This window comes from Nyctereutes procyonoides, unplaced genomic scaffold (genome assembly GCF_905146905.1).
Source record: "Nyctereutes procyonoides isolate TBG_1078 unplaced genomic scaffold, NYPRO_anot_genome, whole genome shotgun sequence".
Classification (NCBI taxonomy): Eukaryota; Metazoa; Chordata; class Mammalia; order Carnivora; family Canidae; genus Nyctereutes; species Nyctereutes procyonoides.
The window spans coordinates 19,342,578-19,362,145 of record NW_026575131.1 but is presented as its reverse complement, the minus strand read 5'-3'; the positions used below and the strand labels follow the sequence as shown (position 1 = coordinate 19,362,145).

General features: G+C 38.9%; 1 protein-coding gene across 2 annotated transcripts in view; it reads right to left on the bottom strand.

Moving 5' to 3' along the window:
- Positions 1-19,568, bottom strand: part of SHQ1 (SHQ1, H/ACA ribonucleoprotein assembly factor) — a 100,996-nt gene that overhangs the window by 68,680 nt on the left and 12,748 nt on the right. For both annotated transcript variants that reach the window (XM_055344272.1, XM_055344274.1), the window contains 2 exons: positions 14,853-14,965; positions 7,743-7,870 (listed from right to left, as the gene is read on the bottom strand). In XM_055344272.1, coding sequence (XP_055200247.1) covers positions 7,743-7,870; positions 14,853-14,965 — 241 coding nt within the window. The remainder of the gene's footprint in view (positions 1-7,742; positions 7,871-14,852; positions 14,966-19,568) is intronic.

Sequence of the window (19,568 nt, the reverse complement as noted above, 5' to 3'; positions counted from 1 at the left end):
CCATGATGTAAGAGGGCTGTGTGGCAGGAAACTGGACGGAGGGGTGGTGCTCTGAGATCGAAGAGTGGCACCCAGCTGACAGTCAGCAAGGACATGGGGATCTCAGTTCTACAGCCCAGGAATTGAAGTCTGCCAACTATTATGTGAGCCTGGAAAAGGACCCTTACTCCAGAAAAGAACATAGCTACCAAAACATATTTAAAAAAAAAAGAGAGAGAGAGAGAAAAGATACCCAAATTTATCTATAGCCTTATAAGATCCTGAGCAAAGACTGAGCTAAGTAAGCAAGCCCAAGTCCTAAGCCATGGAAACTGAGTAAAATTAGAAGAGTTTCTAATTTGTGGTAATTTGTTACACAGCAAGAAAAACCTCATACAGTGATTTATCACTGTTACTGCAGTTAGTATTTTTCTAACTGCTGAACTTTGAGCATTACTTTATAGATGTGTTGGCAACCTGTGAATGGTTTAAATTAACCATTTAAATGTGTTTTGCCCATTTTTTCTATTGGATGGCTTGTCAAATTTTTAAGAACTCATAATCATAGATATGACCCTCATCACACCTCCAAATCTATTGCATTCTCCCAATGACTTTGTGAGATCTTTTGCCAATGAATTATTTATTTTTTGTGTAGCTAAATATGTGCATCTTAAAAAAAAAAAAAAAAAAAAAACAGATTCTGGATTTACAGCCTTCAATAAGGCTTCCCCAACCCCTGAATTGTACATGAAAGCCTCTCAGCTTTTCTTAAAATTTATGATTTCCTTTTAAAAATATAAGTCTTTAATCCATCTGGAAGTTACTTTTTTCATATTTTAAGATTTCGGTTAATTCCAGATGAATAGTTAATTGTGCCAACACAGTCTGGTCAGTAATCCATCTTTTCCCACTGTACTGAACCACCAACTTTGTAAAACAGGTATGTTGCTTTTCTTGCTAAAAATTACTTCCAAGCATTTTCAACTTTTGTGATTGTGAATACAACATTTTCCCCCATTTCCAGTAAGCTATTGAGAGGAGAGAGAAAGTATTTCTTTTCACATACCCTCTTAACCAATGTTTGGCTACCCGGACCAAAAAAACTAAAGTCCTTAATAAATGCTAATAAGAAAAAAAGAACTTTAGGTCAACATTAGTAAGGTAAGCAAGTGTGAGACTAAAGTTCCTTCTAAGTTTCCTTTGATGTCTATAATACAGGTAAGCTATCAAGTTATCTATTTTTTCACATTAAAATATAAGCATTATCAGTTATTACCGTACCTGCAAAGTAAAATACATCTGGTCTTAAAGCAAGATTTATGGAAAGAGTAACAGCTAACCACACACAAGTACTCAGTTCCTGGTCAGTGTGAGTAAAACATGGCCTACTATTTGTCTTAGAGCGATTTCCAAAGAAACTCAACCATCTAGGTATTTTAAGTTACCTCTAAATAAAGTGTTATCTCTCTCTTACTTTGCAAAGTAATCCTTAATTTTCCTTCCATGCCGTATCAATCACCTTCAAATTCACTTAAGAAAGTTTTTAAGCCCAATAAAGAGGAGCATCTGGATTTCAGTTCCAGTGCTTCCTATCAACCTCCTTTCAAAATAACTTTAAAAGGTTCTTTCTCCAGGGTTTAGAATTGCCCATAATATTTAGGTAAGGACAGGCTAAACTGCTAACCAAAAGATCCCAAAATACAGTGGCTTATATAAGAAGTTTTTCTCCCACGCTACTATTCTGAGTGAATGATCCAGGACTGGTGAAGCATTAGCATCTCCATTACATGACTACCATCTATGCATTGAAGAAAGCTGCTGCAGGTTTTTACCATTTTCTAACCAATGGGAAAGCAGAATGGGATGGCAAGCATCTGTTTTCTAAATGGTCCAGTGCACATAGCACTGCCACTCATTTCCCATCATCCAGGGTTCAGTCACGTAACTACACCCAGTGGCAAAGGAGGAGAGAAAAGGTAGTCACCCAGGGCAATCACTCCTATACCCAGCTCCAATTCAGGAACCCTCTTAGGGGAGGAGGACTAATAAAAGACACCTGGCTGTCTGTGAAGCTAACATTTAGATAAAAAATTATTAAATCACCTTTTCTTTTTTTTTTTTTTTTTATTTTAAGTAGGCTTCATGCCCAACATAGGGCTTGAACTCATCATCCTGGGATCAACAATCACACACTCTACCAACAGAGCCAGCTAGGCACCCCTACATTGCCTTTTCAGTATTCCCAGATCACCCTCTTGATACCTAGCTACCATCCCTTTCTATCTCTGCTCAACAAAAACTGCCCTTCTGCTCCTCACAACTGAGTAAAAGTCAAGAGAGACTATGATTACTGACACATGCTGGCCCCTTCTCACAGAGTTCCCCTAACCCACTTCAGTCTTCTCTTAGGAGACTTCACTTTACCACAGCTTCTTTTTGTTTAAAGGCTTCCTTCCAGCAGTTTTTACCATCTATCCTCTGGGGAAAAGAATCTTAAATACAGTCATTGGAAATTACTAGAAGCAATATTCCTTTACTCATTAAAATTTACTTAGTGCAAAAAAACAGGTCTTGAAATATATTCATTTAATAATTTTTTCAATGATGTTAGAAATTTTATGATTAAAAAGTACGAGAAGAACAAAGAAATATATTTGCACAAGCATTGCTTACATAAATGACAAATAACTATGAAAATGCATTTACTTCATTTGCTGGCCATAAAAAATGTGCATATGTATGTATATATATATATATATATATATATATATATATATATTTTTTTTTTTTTTTTTTTTTTTTTTTTAAAGAGGGAGAGAGAGGGGCCGGGTGGAGGGAGAGGGAGAATCTCAAGCAGGCTCACCTAGTGTGGAGTCAGATGCCGGGCTCAATCTCATGACCTGAGCTGAAATAAAGAACTGGACACTTAACCAACTGAGCCACCCAGGTGCCCCAGAAATGTGTATACTTTTAAACTTAATGCAGGTAGGTTCAGGTAAAGCATTTTTTAAAGACTAACATTTGGAAACAAAATTAATAAGACAAAATTAAAGGGCTCATATGAAGATCCCTTAATTTAAACAAAAGCTCTCAGTTCAATTAAAGCAATCTAAGAAAAATGTAAGAAGGAACATACTCACTCCATGAAGAAAGTATACCTAACAAAGTATTTTAGTCCCTTAGTATTTCATAAGGTTTAAGGCAGTATTTACCTAGGCATAGTTTTTGAGACGTTCATTACTTTAGCTAATAAGAAAATGCCAGGTGTTCATGATGATATTCTCACTTGAGAAAAGCTTTTAACCTAGTTGACTAATAAGGACTTCTGCTTCCAGATAATTCTAAATCATAAGGTAAGCATGCCCAGAACCATTTAGTAACACATTAACTCATATAAATGTTTACTCCTTCATTCTTAAATAGTCATCCCTGCATATATGCTTCATAATTTGTAAAGGCTGACCTGGGAACTATAGGTTCTGATGCTCCATTACCCACAAGTAAGGGCTTTGGCATAATACAGGTCATTGTCCTGACTGTAAATATAAGAAAAGCCTACTTGAATGTGCTCTTCTGAATTCTTGGATGCCAGGCTAGGATCCCCTAGCCTTTGCTTACAACAAACCACCTTTTTCCGAGTGTTTCCAGTCCCATTTTGCCCTAAATAGTTCATTAATAATATACAGATATATCTAAATTCTGAAATTCGAGCACAGAAACCAGAGATAATAAATAATAATATCAACAAAATAGGAAATCACTAGAGAAACCAAAAGTCTAGGCTCCCCAAGGCCTTTTTTTTATTGGAGTTGTAAATCCTATCAGCCAAAGAGGAACTTGGGAAGGTTTGCACACAATCAGGTCTAACCAGCAGCAGCAATGGGAAGAACTACAGAGGCAGTGCCAACAATACTTGGATGATTGCCACCATGAGTAACATTTGTCAAGCATTTGTATGACTTAGCTACACTACAAAGCAGCTCTGCTATATAGTTCACAACATTTCAGTTAATTATACTTCTATAAATAATCTACAGTCAAACAAAGGCAGCTGAAAGCTCAAATCATTTGGGGAAGAAACTGGTGCCCTATCAGGATGCAAAAGGCCCAGGGCTACCTCCCAACATTAAAGACCCCAATCAAAAAAAAAAAAAAAAAAAAAAAAAAGACCCCAATCAATATGTCTGATGACTGACTGTAAAGGGGCTTCCTTCAAAAGGGAAAGTGACCTTCTTACTTCACTTATAATATTTTCTAGTTCTGTTACTTTTATATCATCCCTTCTCTCTTAATCCCCCTCCCAAATATCTGTCTTCCATGGGTCAACAGTGAAATAATCCCCGAACGGCTCCTCTCAGAGGAATGCTAATCTGTTGATTGTATTGTATACTTTCTGGAAACAGATCAAGGGAACCCAAAGAAAATGTGCTGCATTCAAACCTCTAGCCTAAATGGGTAGCCCTGCAGTGCTACAACTTTCAAAGCTGACACTGACAGTTAGCTCTACAAACACTGAAGAACTCACTGGTGCCAAACAGGATGTCCCTGCTAGGAAGTTCATTGACTAAAAATGTTATGTGGTGTCACACCAAGAAACCACGTGCCAAGACTCTCGGGCTGAGATTAACCACTGAAAGACAACATGGGAAATGTGGTGAGTCCATCCTCATGAAACCAGAGCTCAGGGGGAGCACAGCATTTTAACACTTCCATTTAAAAGCCTTTAGGGAGGAAGACTGGGATCATTGCTGAAGATGTTAATAAAAGTCTCCATGTTGTAACTCAGGGCTACAACGAAAGTGACAGGAATCACCATCCAGGCAAAGGCAGGGAACAAAGTTCACTATCCAAGCCTTATCTGGAATTCAAAACAATCTAGCTTACTATTTTATGACCAAGAGGAATCAAAGGTAAGCCCTCACCTCCGCTGTTGTATCTGCCTGGCAACGGCTGATGAGGGAGCATAAAACAGAAAACACCCCACTGCAATGCCAAAAAAAAGGAAGGAGACTCAGGAGGCAAAGAACAAAGAGGAAATGAAAGGGAAAATACAGCAGTAGCACACTCCCTGAGTAGGCTCAGGACTTCAAGGTTTATTTCTTGGCTGATTCCTTTCTCCCATATTGTAATCTGGTTTCAACACACTTCAACTTATTTTCCCAATTCCAGGTGTCTCAAATACTTGAACAAGGGAAAAGAAAAGAAAAGAAAAGAAAAGAAAAGAAAAGAAAAGAAAAGAAAAGAAAAGAAAAGAAAAGAAAAGAGGCAGGCAGGAAGGAAGAAAAATCTCATTAACAAAAGCTTTATAAATGTACAAAAATTTTAATTTCACAGAGAAGCCATTCAATTCCTGGCTCTCCTGTCATTGATTTTACTCTACAATAATGATCTCTAACATTTATGACATGCTAGGGATTTTAAGTATGTCATTTCATTCAATCATCAAGACAATTCTAGGAGGTAGGCAGGTATAGAATTTTGGCAGCCACCCAGCAAAGATGCCAGATCACACCACTAGCCTGTGGTGCAGCAAGGCATTGATGCCTGAGCCCCAGCTTTAGTTCTATCCCATCCTTAACCCTATACTTGGCACACATGGAAAATGTACTTTCTGTACAACACAGCGCTCAACTTCTTCTACCTTTAATCACATGTTCTTGGTATTTTTAAAGGTGATATTTAAAATGAATCTCCACACTAGGTTAGTGGATAGATACATGCCCTGGGTTGGATGAAGATGAAGGGACGGGAGGGCAGATGAATTGGCTTACTCTTCTTTTACCATTACACACAGAAATCCAACCTAACACAAAGGCTCACTCTCATAGAAAATAGGACCTAGAACAAGCCACAACTGAGCAAAGTAGAGCAAGTTAAAATTTGAACCAACTGGAATGCCTTTTCTTGATTTTTAGGGCAACTAGCTCACCCTTGTGGACAGAAAACTTAACTGCACACCACCTCATCAAAATACTGCGCTAAAATTGGGGAAACTTATTCAGACCATTAGATAACCTCAATGACTCCAGAGTGAGCAAGCTTTCCAAACAGATCTACATGACATAGATAATTAACTATATTGTTTTAGCAATCTTACACCCGAAAATTTGTCAATATAATGTGGGAAGTCTCTGAAAGATTCTTAAACTGAAATCAAACATAAAACCAAGGATTTGTTGAAAACAATGTAGTGAGTCATTATTTATAAATGACTTTCTCTTCTGCAGTAGAGTCAATTATCAAAGATTAAAGTAGCAATTTTGCAATCTGGAAGAAATCATATAAGCTCTTAATAAAACTTAACTACGAAAATATCGACAGCAATATTTATTTATTCTCTAAATATTCACTGCATACTTAGTATATAGCAGGCACTACATCAGACAACAAAAACAGGGCAAGCGACAGGCTAGGCTACTGCATTACTACATAGAGAATCAAAAACCGTTCTGCAACAGACCTATAGCTACTTCAGGCTGAGTGGCCAAAGAACACCACTACAGAAAACTGTAAATGACCTAAATGTCCACCAGTAGTCATGAGCCCAAATGTTCATTTGTATATACAACAGTACACGAGGTAGACACTAAACCTCAGGTAAAAACCCTAAGTGCGGATATGGAAGATGAACAACAAAGAATACAAACTGGAGAAAGCAAGGGAAGAACAGACTGCACAGGAGACTGTATAAACTTCTCACAGCAAATATCGAGATGTGGGTATATGCAGTAAAAACACCCTAACATTGTTAACAGTGAGTACTTTCAGAAAGGGGAGTTTGGAGTGAGGAGATCCTATATTCCAATTCATGTATATGTTTGTGTATTCCTTTCATTTAAACACTGAAATTTCATTTTTTTTATTTAAAGATTTTATTTATTCATGAGAAGCAGAGACATAGGCAGAGGGAGAGGCAGGCTCCCTGAGGGAAGCCTGATGCGAGACTCAATCCCAGGACCTGAGCCAAAGGCAGATGCTCAACCACTGAGTCACCCAGGCGCTCCTGAAATTCCATTTTTAACACAGAAATAAAAGCCAAATCAGTATGACTGAGCACGAGCCTTCTATTTTTGATCTATCCAAAACTGTTAAAATTCTAATGTACAGAATTAACATTCTGAAAAAACTGGGGAGGACATATCAAATTCATTCAACAGCCTAAAGGGAAAGAAAACTAGATCTTTTCCACCATTAGTAATACTCAAATGCCCTTACCAGAGAGGAATGTTCAAATCTTTTTAAGGTTTCTTTATTTGAGAGTGAGAGAGTATGCATGTACACGCGTGCGCACACACACACATGCAAGTTGGGGAAGGGGCAGAGGAAGAGAATCCCCAAGCAGACTCCCTGCTGAGCACAGAGCCAGCCATGGGGGCTCCATCCCACAACCCATGGGATCATGACCTGGGCCTAAACCAAGTCATATGCTCAACTGACTGAGCCACACAGGTACCCCTAAATGTTCGGATCTTTCAAGCAGATTACTCAACTGCTACAAATGTCCTGTGTGCTCATGTCCCTAAATTTACTTAAAAAATAAAAATTTTAAAAAGGACCTCAATGATTCAAAACTAAAACATACTTCAAAAGACTGTTCCAAGACAATTCTAATCACTGAGTAGCATTTTCCAGTCCGGGGTAAAGACTCCATTTCCAAAATTAGCAAACCAAAATAGTATCTTCCCTCTGAGGCAATTAGAATTGTGTACTTAAGAACAAGGAAGACGGTAAACAAATGAGCCTAATTTTGAGTTTCTTACCTAATGCAGCATGATTTTCTTGCTCCTGACTCTTTCCCAAAGAGGCCATCATTTCTGTATATGTATCAGTCCACCAAGGATTATACTTCAAAACCTGTTCAACAGCCTCATCTTCAAAAAAGTCAGCTCTAGAAAGAAAACAGTGAATAAACTTGTTACATAGAACCGAGCTGGTTTTCACCTTTTTAAATTTTATCTTAACTCATCACATTTGTACTAGAAATATAGGTTATTAATTCAAAGTACAGATCAATGAAACAAGCACCATATTTACTTTCTCTGTGGTCACTAGTCATCATAAAATGAAAACCATGCATCTGACTAAAGGGATATCTGATACTTCTGCTCTGTTCTGAAGCAAGGTGCCAGTCCTCCCCTGAAAGCCCATCCTCTGTACTGCAGTGGCATGGGATGAAGCAAATCTGAACATACAATGGACTGGAGAACCTATGCTAGATTTGTAAGTACCACTTATTTAGGTAAAGTTACAACGAAGAAAACAAAAAATTTTAACTCTACCAAGCAAAGAAAAATAAACATATCAATAGGAAATACAGGATACTGCTACCCACAAAAAGGCTACACATAAACACACATACACATTTTTTAGCACGTGCTTTCATATTTTTCACCAAGATACAATTTCTCTGACACAGCTCTGCTAATCTTAGTAATTTTAGTCTTTGCTTAAAATTATTTTTTTTAAGGTTTTATTTATTTATTCATGAGAAACACACACAGAGAGAGAGAGGCAGAGACACAGGCAGAGGGAGAAGCAGGCTCCATCCAGGGAGCCTGATGTGGGATCTCCAGGATCACGCCCTGGGCTGAAGGTGGCACTAAACCGCTGAGCCACTGGGACTGCCCTGCTTAAAATTATTGAAAAAGAAAAAAGCAAGAAAAAGAACAGAAAATTTTCCTTTCTCATTTTAAAAAAAAATTATTTAATTGAGAGAGAGAGAGAACAAGAGAGAAAGCACGAGTAGAGGGGAGGGGCAGAGGGAGAAACAGACTCCCAGCTTGAGCGGGGAGCCTAATGCAGGACTCGATCCCAAGACGCTGGGAGGGCAACTGAAGCCGAAGGCAGACACATAACCAACTGAGCCACCCAGGGGCCTCTACTTTCTCAATTTTATCTTGAAAAATAACTGTTATATTCAAAATATATTCCTGGAGGTCATTCATTCACAATTATACAACCCTGCATTCAAAGTTGAAAACTGGTATTCAATGGAAGAGAGTGACAAAAAGTATTAACTCTTGGTGAAAAAATTATTTATAGTTCAGTTAATTAGAAACTCAAGAAATTGGATGATTTCATAAACTGATCTTCTGGCTGAAAGTTTTATCAACTGAAATATTTTTTCTTTCAACTGAGATAGTGAAATCTTTCTAAAAAGAAGTATCACAGGTAACCCACAGAATTCTTCATATGTGCCAAGCACTGCACTGAATGGTTTTCACCCATTATTTCCTTGAATCCTTACACCACCCCCAGGGGCACAAGAACTATTAACACTCCCATTTTATGTGAGTGGAAACTCAGCGTCAGAAAATGTGTATCATGGCCAAAGTCAAAGAACCAGTAAGAAGTATGGCCAGGATCTGGACCCAATTAAGTCTTATTCCAGAATCCAAGCTATTAACCAGTATAAACATTTCATTTTTATGCTTAAGGAAGTAAAAGTACATAATGGACAAAACTGAATAGCAATGATCTTGAAATGGTAATTCTCAATATCAATTTTGTCATATGCACGAGAGAGATTTCAAGAATATAATACCAAAAAATGGCTAAAATGCTAAATAAGTCAACAAAAAGTACTGACTCTCTGCCCTGTTCCAACTTCATTTTGGGCAGTGGGATTATGCCACTGACAAGACATAGGCAGTCATCATCCTTACGAAACTTACAGCATCATGGGAGAGTCCAAAAATCACAAGTGCTAGGTAATTGCTATGATTTAATAGTACAAGCAACTACAGCAAAGTGAAACTGGAACAACAGGAAGGTTGTCTCTGGAGAAAAAACTATCTAAGCCAATAGCTGAATGATAATTAACAGTTAACTAGACTAAGAAGGGTGGGAGAAAATACTCTGACCTGAAGGAATAGTTAGCAAAGGCTGGGAAACAAGAAAGCATATTTAAGGGGGAAAATTTTGAGAACAGCTGAAAATATTATGCTACAGTTAACAACAACATTGTTAACAACCACATCAAAAAATCCTAGAGGACTTTTATCCCCCCAAATAACTGAACACTTAAAAGCTTTTGTATCGTCTGACATTGCTATGTCTTGGAGTATCGCTCTCACTGCAGTCTGGAAAAATGTTTTGCATCGTCTGACATTGCTATGTCTTGGAGTATCACTCTCACTGCAGTCTGGAAAAAGGTCTAAAGGAACAAACCCCAAGGCACAGAAATCATGCAGGCCTAGAAGAGGGTAGCAGCAATGGACAAGGAGCTAAGTGGATGGAGCCAACCTACAGCCAGAAGTTAGAATCCTTAGGATGCAGGAGTAAAGGGAAACAGAAATCAGGGTTTATGCCCAGCATTCTGGCCTGGACAATTCAGTAAACAACAGGGCCCTCTGATGAGACAGGAACATAGAGATGACTGGAGATATAATGACTTTCACTTGGAACAGGCTGAGTTTGAGAGGTCCTTGTAGGACATACAGAGACTAGAGCAACAGGCAGTTAGCCATACAAATCTGATGCCCAAGAGACACACATGCGAATCATGAACATTTGGACAGTGACAGAGGCCAAGATAGAACACAGAATTGCCCAGCAAGAACTTGCAGAGTGAGTAAAAAAGGACTCCAGACACTGGAGCACTGACAACATTTAAGGCAAGAGTGGAAGAGCCCATCTGAAAAGAGGCTAGATTTCCCTTAGAGAACAGTGATGGGGAAGAAAACAACAAACACGACTTTGTAAAATATCTCTACTGTCTCCATGCCCTCCTTCCAAAAAATTCAAAATGTGTAAATGACTCCTTTGAGTGAAATCTCACAATATAGTCCCAATAGTTTAAAATGTGATGGTTTATTCTTTATACTGTTCCTGGTTTAAGAGTTTCGCGAACAAGATCTGAGGTTGATCGAACGTTCCACTTTACAAAATAAATTTATTTTCAAGTTTTTTAAGTGTCATTCGTTCAACGAGCATTTACTGAGTGCCCTGTACACAAGCAGCATCAGGGAGATGAAGAGAAGTAAGGCACTCCTGGCCCACAACTTAATGGGAATGGATACAAACACAGAACACTATACAATCAAGATGAGCTGTAACTTGGGAGCACCGAGGAGGGCTTCCTCTGCCTGTCTGGGAAAGAGGGTGCCAGGAGATGACAACAGGAGCTCAATCTTAAAAGAGAAGTCAAAGTTATTCAAGCAACGTAGGGCAAGGGAGAAAACAGCTATCAAGGGAGTATCACGAATAAAAAGTGTGCAAGAAGCAGTATAGTACATACAGGTGGAGAAATACTAAAATTCTTTACTGCTGCAGTGTAAAATGTGGGCAGAGAGGCAAAAGAGAAGCTCCAGAGGCAGGTACAATCCAGATCGCAGAGTACTTTCTATGCCATTCCAAGGAGGTAGAAGCTTATGCCTCAAACAATGGAGACGAAGTAAGGTTTTAAGCAGATGTTCATTTTCAGTACTTAAGACATTATACTGGTGGTTTTAAATGGCTGACAGAGTTGCAGAGGTCCAGGCTGGAGAAAAAGATACCAAATACAAAGTCAATAGACTGCTGCACTAAGGCAGACACATACAAGGACCAGAAAGAGACTGAGTGAAGGAAACAGGAAAGAGATAAATGGTACCACTTTAGGATAGATTAGAAGTGTGGGGTAAGAAAGCAGTCAAAGATAAATCCTAGGCTTCTACCATGGGTGACTGGCATGAAAAATGGTACACTTCTCAAAGAGAAAATTCAGGAAGACTCTCCAGGTAGAAACGATGAATTCAATTTTGGACATGTTACAATAGCAGAATCAGCAAACAGTCGCTCTCCAAACCCTTAACAGCTCTCCAAACTCTTAACAATGTGGCTTTTCTTCAGAGCACTTGTCACCATCAAAGTATTGTCCCCATGAGGGCAGTGACCTTGTTGTAGTCATGCTAATCCTCAGTGTATGCGACACTACCTGGCATGCAGCTCATCCAAACAAGTATCTGTTGAATAAGTAAGTGCACTCATGAAAAAATGAACAGATGAAATTTTACTCTAATGCTTTTTCCTAAGCTTGCCATTTTGAATAAAGAGACATGTCAGAAGCAGGTGACCCTCTTCCTAGCCTCATCATTACTACTTACAGTCTTGAGATTCCTCAATCAATTCAAAAGCCTAATCAGTATACCAAGCTCTTCAGTGAATCTATAGTACTGAAAAGTTACAAGTTAAAATGGCACCCCAAATGTACTGATCATTTTTGTACCTTTTCTTATCTCACCGATACTTAGAATGCTGACTAAATTCTATTCTCTCCAAAAGAAGGAAATAGGCAAATTTTATGAACTGGTTAAGGCGAAAGATATGCCAACAATTAAAATACAATATGTCTGGGGAAGGAAAAAAAAACATTCTAGCAAAAGAAATATGAAAACTTGGCTATAATAGACAGAACAGGAATGTCTATTAAAGAATGTTTCAAGATGCCTTCAACAAACTGTAGTGTAAAAATAATATCCAAAAGGAGTTACGAATGGCGAAAAATAGATATCAAAAACAATATGTGTTTATGGATCATCTATTTTATGTCCAGTATTATGCTGGGCTGCAAAACACACAGCAGGGGGTAAAACATCACATGATGGCACCCAGAATTTACAACCAAAGATTTTTAAAATAATGATCATCCTAAATCATTTATATGTGCCTTTGAAATGTATGAATTTTTCTATATGATGAATTTACCTTACTGTGTTCTGCCTTGGGATGGATTTAAAATTGGTTTTCCCTAAGCTTCCAAAAAACATGATACCATGAGGAGACACCATGACCCAGTAAAGACAAGTGAAACAACTTGAAAAGTATATTACACACTAACATATGTTATGCATTACACATGTACATTGCATTTACATACATAAACGCGTAATATAAAATATTCAACGTATTGCCTAGAAGGTAGGTAAAAACTGAAGTAAACCTTTTCTTCCACTGTATTAACCAATGAGAACAATTTAAAAAGCACTGAGCCAAAAAAAAATAAAAATAAAAAAAAATAAAAATAAAATAAAAAGCACTGAGCCAAAAAAAAAAATTAATTGAAAATTTAAAGGAATTTTACTTGCACTTCATTTATTATTAACATATTTGGGTGAGGCACTCAGCTAATATAAATAATGAGTAAGAAGTAACACAAAAATTACAATTAGCCAAAGTCCTACCCTACCAGAAAAGTCACAAAGAACCTTTACCTCATGGCTCCCACTCTCCGACCTGCCCATGACTAAATTTAAACCACTCGTGTAAGAACTGTTCCTTGAGAAATGGAAAGAACAGTTCATGCATACTGTGAAAGAAAATGAGCTTTCTGGATAAAGAGACACAGAAGTGGAGAAAAATAAGGACTGCATATAATATCACACTGTTAAGTATAAATTCCAATTTCCTAATTCTCTCAGGCCATACAGTTATTCTTCCAGTTTTAGAAGAGAAGAGATAGGCAGTTCTTCTAATTAAGCTCCCTCCCACTTGAAATTTTAGTCTTGTGAAGCTCATTTTGTTTTCATGCCGGCCGGAGAAATTTGCTGACAATGAAATTTCCCACTTTAAATATTCAGCATGATTTTAAATAGGTTTCTTCAAATTACTCTTCAGTGGACCTTTAAAACTACAATTGGAGAGATAAAGGTAATTAGAAATGGCAATGCAAATGGAGCTGAATATCTCAGATGTCCTCCAAAATATAATATACCCTGCTCTTACCCAGCTCCCCCCCCCCGACATTGAATAGTTTGACCATTTATCACTACACATCACTCAGTGCATTTGCACATCACAAGATATATTTCTGCCATTCCAATTAGTCTCCCACTGTGTCATAGGAGATAGAATGTTAATCACAAGTGCAACAGCAGTTAAACTGAAATAATGTACATAAAAAGGAAATACAAAATGACAAACGGAAAGACGTTTTTCAAGTTCTGACAGAGCCACTTAGTAGTGGTATGACCTTGGGCAAGTCCTTTAACCTTCTTTCCCTAACTGTTGTGAAAAGTGATTTAAATAATCACTTGAGAGTGCTTGATAAGCTAAAAGCACCATACAAATATAAGGGGAAATGATGATTATAGCAGCACATATAACAAGTTTAGAAATTGCTGGCCCAGAGCTTGGGAAGAAGAATAATTGAGGTGACATCAACATATGACTCACATCCTAAGAGATATGAGCTAGCATCCACAGAGGCCAGGTGACAATCCCTTACTTGGAAAAAATGCTACTATCGTGGCCAATGAGAGACATCACAATGTCTCGAGTGATTATTTACCTATTCATTAACTAGATAAGTTTTTAGGCAAATACAAGCCTGATAGAGACACATTATGGTGAAAGACACAATTAAAGCAGACGGGAAATACAGCAAAACTCAAAATTAGATTTTATTTATACCCTACCACAACGAATAAGTATTTGTAATTAGACTCAGATCCTCAAGTACAAGTGCTCGCAGATCAAGTGTTGGGAAAACTCTGCATCAGCCAAGAAGTGCAGTACATGTAGATTCAAACTCTTAAAGAAACTGAAACATCTTTTCATTTACATATACTGTTAATTACAACAAAAAGTCTACTGAAAATAACTAAAATTATTCTCATGAATGTGGTGTTCTACTTTTAAGCCTGGCGAGACAAAATTTAAAGAAGTACATTAAGAGTTCTCCTCTGTTGGAGTGACCTATTGAGAAACATCTTACAAAAATCAAAGAGGCCTAAGTTTATAGGTTAATTCAAATGTCATTTAAGGTTCTGAACCATCACTAATTTCTAGAATCCCAAACCACATGCTTAGCATGGTTAAAAAGACACTCAAAAAACTTGTCAAATCAATGTCACGTCAATTATTTAATCCTTAAAAAACTCAATACTCACAGATAATGATCAGGATCAAATTTGGCCAGCTCAGCAGCCAAGCGCTTCTGCCTTCGTTCAGCTGCAGGAGTGAAATCTGGGTCCTTAATATCAATAACATCACTCAATTCATCCTAAGAACACCCAGAAAAGAAAGAATAATTGCTACTTCCCATTTCATCATTGAAAAATCTAACTTCCCACAAAAGCCCAAAACAAAGGAACCATATGACCAGTGGGCCATAATATTACCTGTGACATTTCAATTCAAATCCAGCAAATGTTTGTTAAACACCTATTGCTTGCCAGGCCCTGTTGGAAGCTTTCGCATAAATTATCTCATTTAATTCCTTACAGCAAAGTGATCAATATATATTAGAGCTATAAAAGTTCATCATAAAAAAAGGAAAAACCAACAGAATAAACTCGTGCAAGCAAGTGGGGATATTTATCTCTTCCCCATTTACTCATAGAAATTTTTAAGTTATTAACAGCATGAGCATGTTTAAATAAATTTCTAGACTGTAAGATGGAAGTACTCCTGCCATGTTAGCAAACAGAAACTTAGATAACTTTTGTATCCCTATATATTTCTGCTTGACCAGAAATGCACTACATCCAGTCAGCCAATCTCCAGAGGCCAAGCCAACCATGGGCCCCCTAAGTCTTTCCTTGTTTCCTCTCACCCAAAACAGGGTGGACTGCATAGCCAATCAGATATTTCCTATCTTTCTCCTCCTTGTTCTTTATTCTTTATCCTATAAAAGCTTTCTGCTTTTGGCCCCATTTTGCAAACCTCCAGCGGAGACTGTTTGCTTCCTGAAGTATTAAATAAAAGTCTGTTTGTATTACTGAAAATTGTCTTTTTTTTTTTTTAAGATTTTATTTATTCTTTAGACAGAGAGAGAGAGAGAGAACCAGCAGGCAGGGAGAGGTGGAGGGAGCAGACTCCCCACTGAGCTGGGAGCAGGGCTCGACCCCAGAACCTAGAGATCATGACCTGAGCTGAAGGCAGATGTTTAACCATCTGAGCCACCCACGCACGCTGAGAATTTGTCTTCTTTAATCATTTTTTAACAAGCAAAATGGTTTGAATGTCAATGGTTTGAACATCTACACATACACTTTCCTTTTGTTTCTGTCTGTCAGCTGGTCTGGTCTCAATAAGGATTACCAACTAAAACTTATACAATGTATATATATACAAAACTGTATACATTCTACTGTGTAAGCAGAATTTAAGAATTTTTAAGGGCAATTTTAATATATATGACTTTCCATCTGGAAATTTAAAAATCTAATCCTAAGTAATGTTCAACTTTACTGTAAAAATCTTCACCTGGATGTATACACACTGATATGCAGCATGTTTCCTAGGCCAAATCCTATAGGAAACAGGTAGAGTAGGAAAACTGTCTGGGATACCACAGAGTATTTTCTCTTTTAATTGGAATTATAAAGCCAAGAAACTTCACATGATGCAAAAATATTCCTAAAGCTACACCTTTTTCTTCTTTCTTTAACCTCCCCACTCCAATTGCTGACTGCAAGCGAGAAAAATGGGATTTGGAAGAACCTTCAGTATTAGCTGAAAAGAAATCAAGGGAAATAACTTGACAGAGTGGAGGCAAACTGAAAACAAGATTTGTAAATGGAACAACAGATAGGTTAGCACCTAATAATCGGGCTTAGAGTAGAGAACTATAAGATAAACTCAGTACAAAGAAATGACCTAAGCTGGAGAAGCCAAGGAGACCCACTAGGATACACACTCCCACACAATCAAAACTTGTACATGTAAAAAAAAAAACAAAAACAAAAAACCTCTTTCATCCCTACCGCAATCCACTTAGCTCAAATAGTATCAACATTTAATCTAAGCACATCCTGATACTACAAAAAGGTCCACAGAACTTTGTAGAAGTCACATCCAGAACATGTTAAATTTCTAACTACAAATATTCTAGGCAAAAACCAGATCACTGGTGGTCCCCAAACAAAATTTTGCATTTCAAAAGTTCCTTTACAATTCACTTTTGGGAAATTAAGAATGTATTTTCCTATTGAAATACTATTATAAATAGTAGTTACAGGCTCATGGTAACTCACAAGTTTATTCAATTCACAATAAACTTTAAACAAGGTACTCCTGACACAAAGAGTTTAACAATCCTATGGCAATGTTTCCATGGGAAAATGCTTTCAGAGTTCCATTTTAATCCACCAGAAACATCTCTTCTCCAAGTTGGACAACCTGGATTCTTCCTCTCTTCCCTACTTGCTTGGCTGCGTGAAATCTGCTCCCCCAGGCATAGAGTTGGCAAAGGTGCTGAAGTAGGCCTTGGGGGGTGGGGGAGGTGGAGAAGTCGAGTTGTACTGTGCACACAGGACTCATCTCAGCTAGATGACTCCTAGGAAAGTCCTTTCCTGCCCACAGACCCTAAGTCCTTCTCCCCAATACCTGAGTCACCCACTTCCTCTCCCCCTTGCTCCAAGGAGTTCTTTGCACATACATACATACGTGTACACATGCATACACACACACTTCTGAAAGCAGCCTGATGCAACAGAAAAACTGTGACCTTATCGTCAGACAAAAAAAAAAAAAAGAAAGAAAACCCAGCTCCAGCTGAACTCTGTGGCCTCCCTGAGCTTCAGCTTCCTTTCTGTGAACGAGAGCGTAGTCACACTTCCGTCATCCAGGTGAGTATTACTCTTCTCTTGCTGCTCTAATAAACAACTACAAACGCGGTGGCTTAAAACAACACAAACATATCCTCTTCCAGTTCTGGAGCTCCAAGGTCCAGAATCAGTGTCACTGAGCTAAAACGAAGGGAAGGGAGAGCTGGTTCTTTCTCAAGGTCAAGGGGAAGAATCAGCTGCTTTCCCTCTTCCATCTTGGAGGAGTGGCTTCCTCATTTGTTGGCTTGTGGTCCCCCATGACAATACTCTTCCTCGCTCAGCTTCCAGCATCACATGGCCTTCACTTTTTTCACTCTGACTCTCTTATCTCCTTCTTACAAGGACCCTGTTATTAGACAGGACCCGTTATGCTGGCTAATCTCCCCATCGCAAGATCCTTAAGTTAACCATGCATGCAAAGTCCCTTCTGCCACGTAATGTAATGTGTTCCCATGCTCCAGGGACTGGCACACAGTCATGTCAGAGAATGGGGTGGAAAGGAATATCATTCTGCCTACCACAGGCTGTTATGAGGATTAAATGAAATAATATGAGTCAGGCATCAAGTACAGGGCTTGACATATTCAATAAAATTAGCTTCCTTTCTGTGCATCTCCTTGTTCTATTGCTCTTCCCTGTTACTCACTGGCCACCACCCTACTGAGATTACCTATCCTCCCTCTCCTGCCATTTCCTTACTTGCCCACAGCGATAAAAAAAAGGGGGGGGGGATTAAAATGTGCCACTTCATTATTTCACCGGGACCAGAGATAAGGTCACAAGTGGGATATAATCTGGGAGTTTCAGTAGGTAATTCTACATTTAAGGATAAATAGACGAAGGGACCTGCAGGCATTTCAACATACTAATTGCACTGAGAATAAACCCCAACTTTCCCCACTCACAGCTCTGTACCATGCAGCCCCTAACCCTCACTTCACCCTCACCTCCTACCTTCCCCTTCTCGCTCGAATCCCCCAAGCCACACACCATCCTGCCTTCCATTTCTAGAACTCTGAGTCTTTGCACTTCCAGTATACTTCTCAGCATTCTCTGTGCAAATGTCACCTCCTACAAGGGGCCTTCTCCAAGCATCCTCACCAAAGGAGTACTCCCTGACCCCACCCCCAGCTCTTGCATCACCCCATCCTTTCCTTCACTTGTCGCTATCTGAAATTCTCATGTTTGTTGTTTACATGGTTACTGTCTATCTCCCCACCAGAATACTCCGTGAGGAAAAGAGTCTGGTCAATCTCCTTCCTCACTGTATCCCCAGCAATGTTTCTGGCCTTCAGTACTAAATTATTCATTCAGTAAATACTGTGTGAGGGCCTGGCTGAGGTGCTAGAGATCCACAAATAGACACAAAGACAAGATCCCAGCTCTCAGGAAACAGGAATTAGACAGGAGGGATGCAGCTATCCTTCCTCTTTCCCTCTTCTTCCCCCTTGCTTCCAGACTCAGGGCCTCTACATGTAGCTATGCAGCCTATACCCCCCAAGAACATTAATATCCACAGTACTACATGCCCCACCAGGCTTGTCCTCTGCATAGTCATACACAGTGGCCCTGTTCCAACTGGACCCCCAAGAGGAACCAGAACAAACTACAAAGTGAAGTTAGCTCGGGGTAGAGAAACTGGTCTACAGCATCAACCAAAGGCAGAAAGATAAGAGGATGGGAAAGGTTCAGCTACAGCACAGGGGAAGGGATTCTCTTTTTTAGAACACTGCTATGGCCACTGTGAGTAGAGCCATTTAAAGAGGGGCATTGCCAAGAAAAGGTCGTGTAGGATTTAGATCCGGCTTATGTGAGGTTTTGGCACAGCTCTGGCAGACTCTCCAGAGAGAAAATGAAGAACTGTGTGCACATCTGGCCAGTAGGTCTCCTGGAAACGACAGCCTCGGGTCCTTAGTGCAGCTGAGGGAAGGAAAGGGCCAGCAAGCCAGCGTCCTGTGGCTGCTGGCAGCAGTGATCCTAGGAGCTGGCTGGGTTGGCGCCCAGAGACTCCAGGATTGTTGCTCCTGGCAGCCACCACCGCCTAAACCTTGTTGT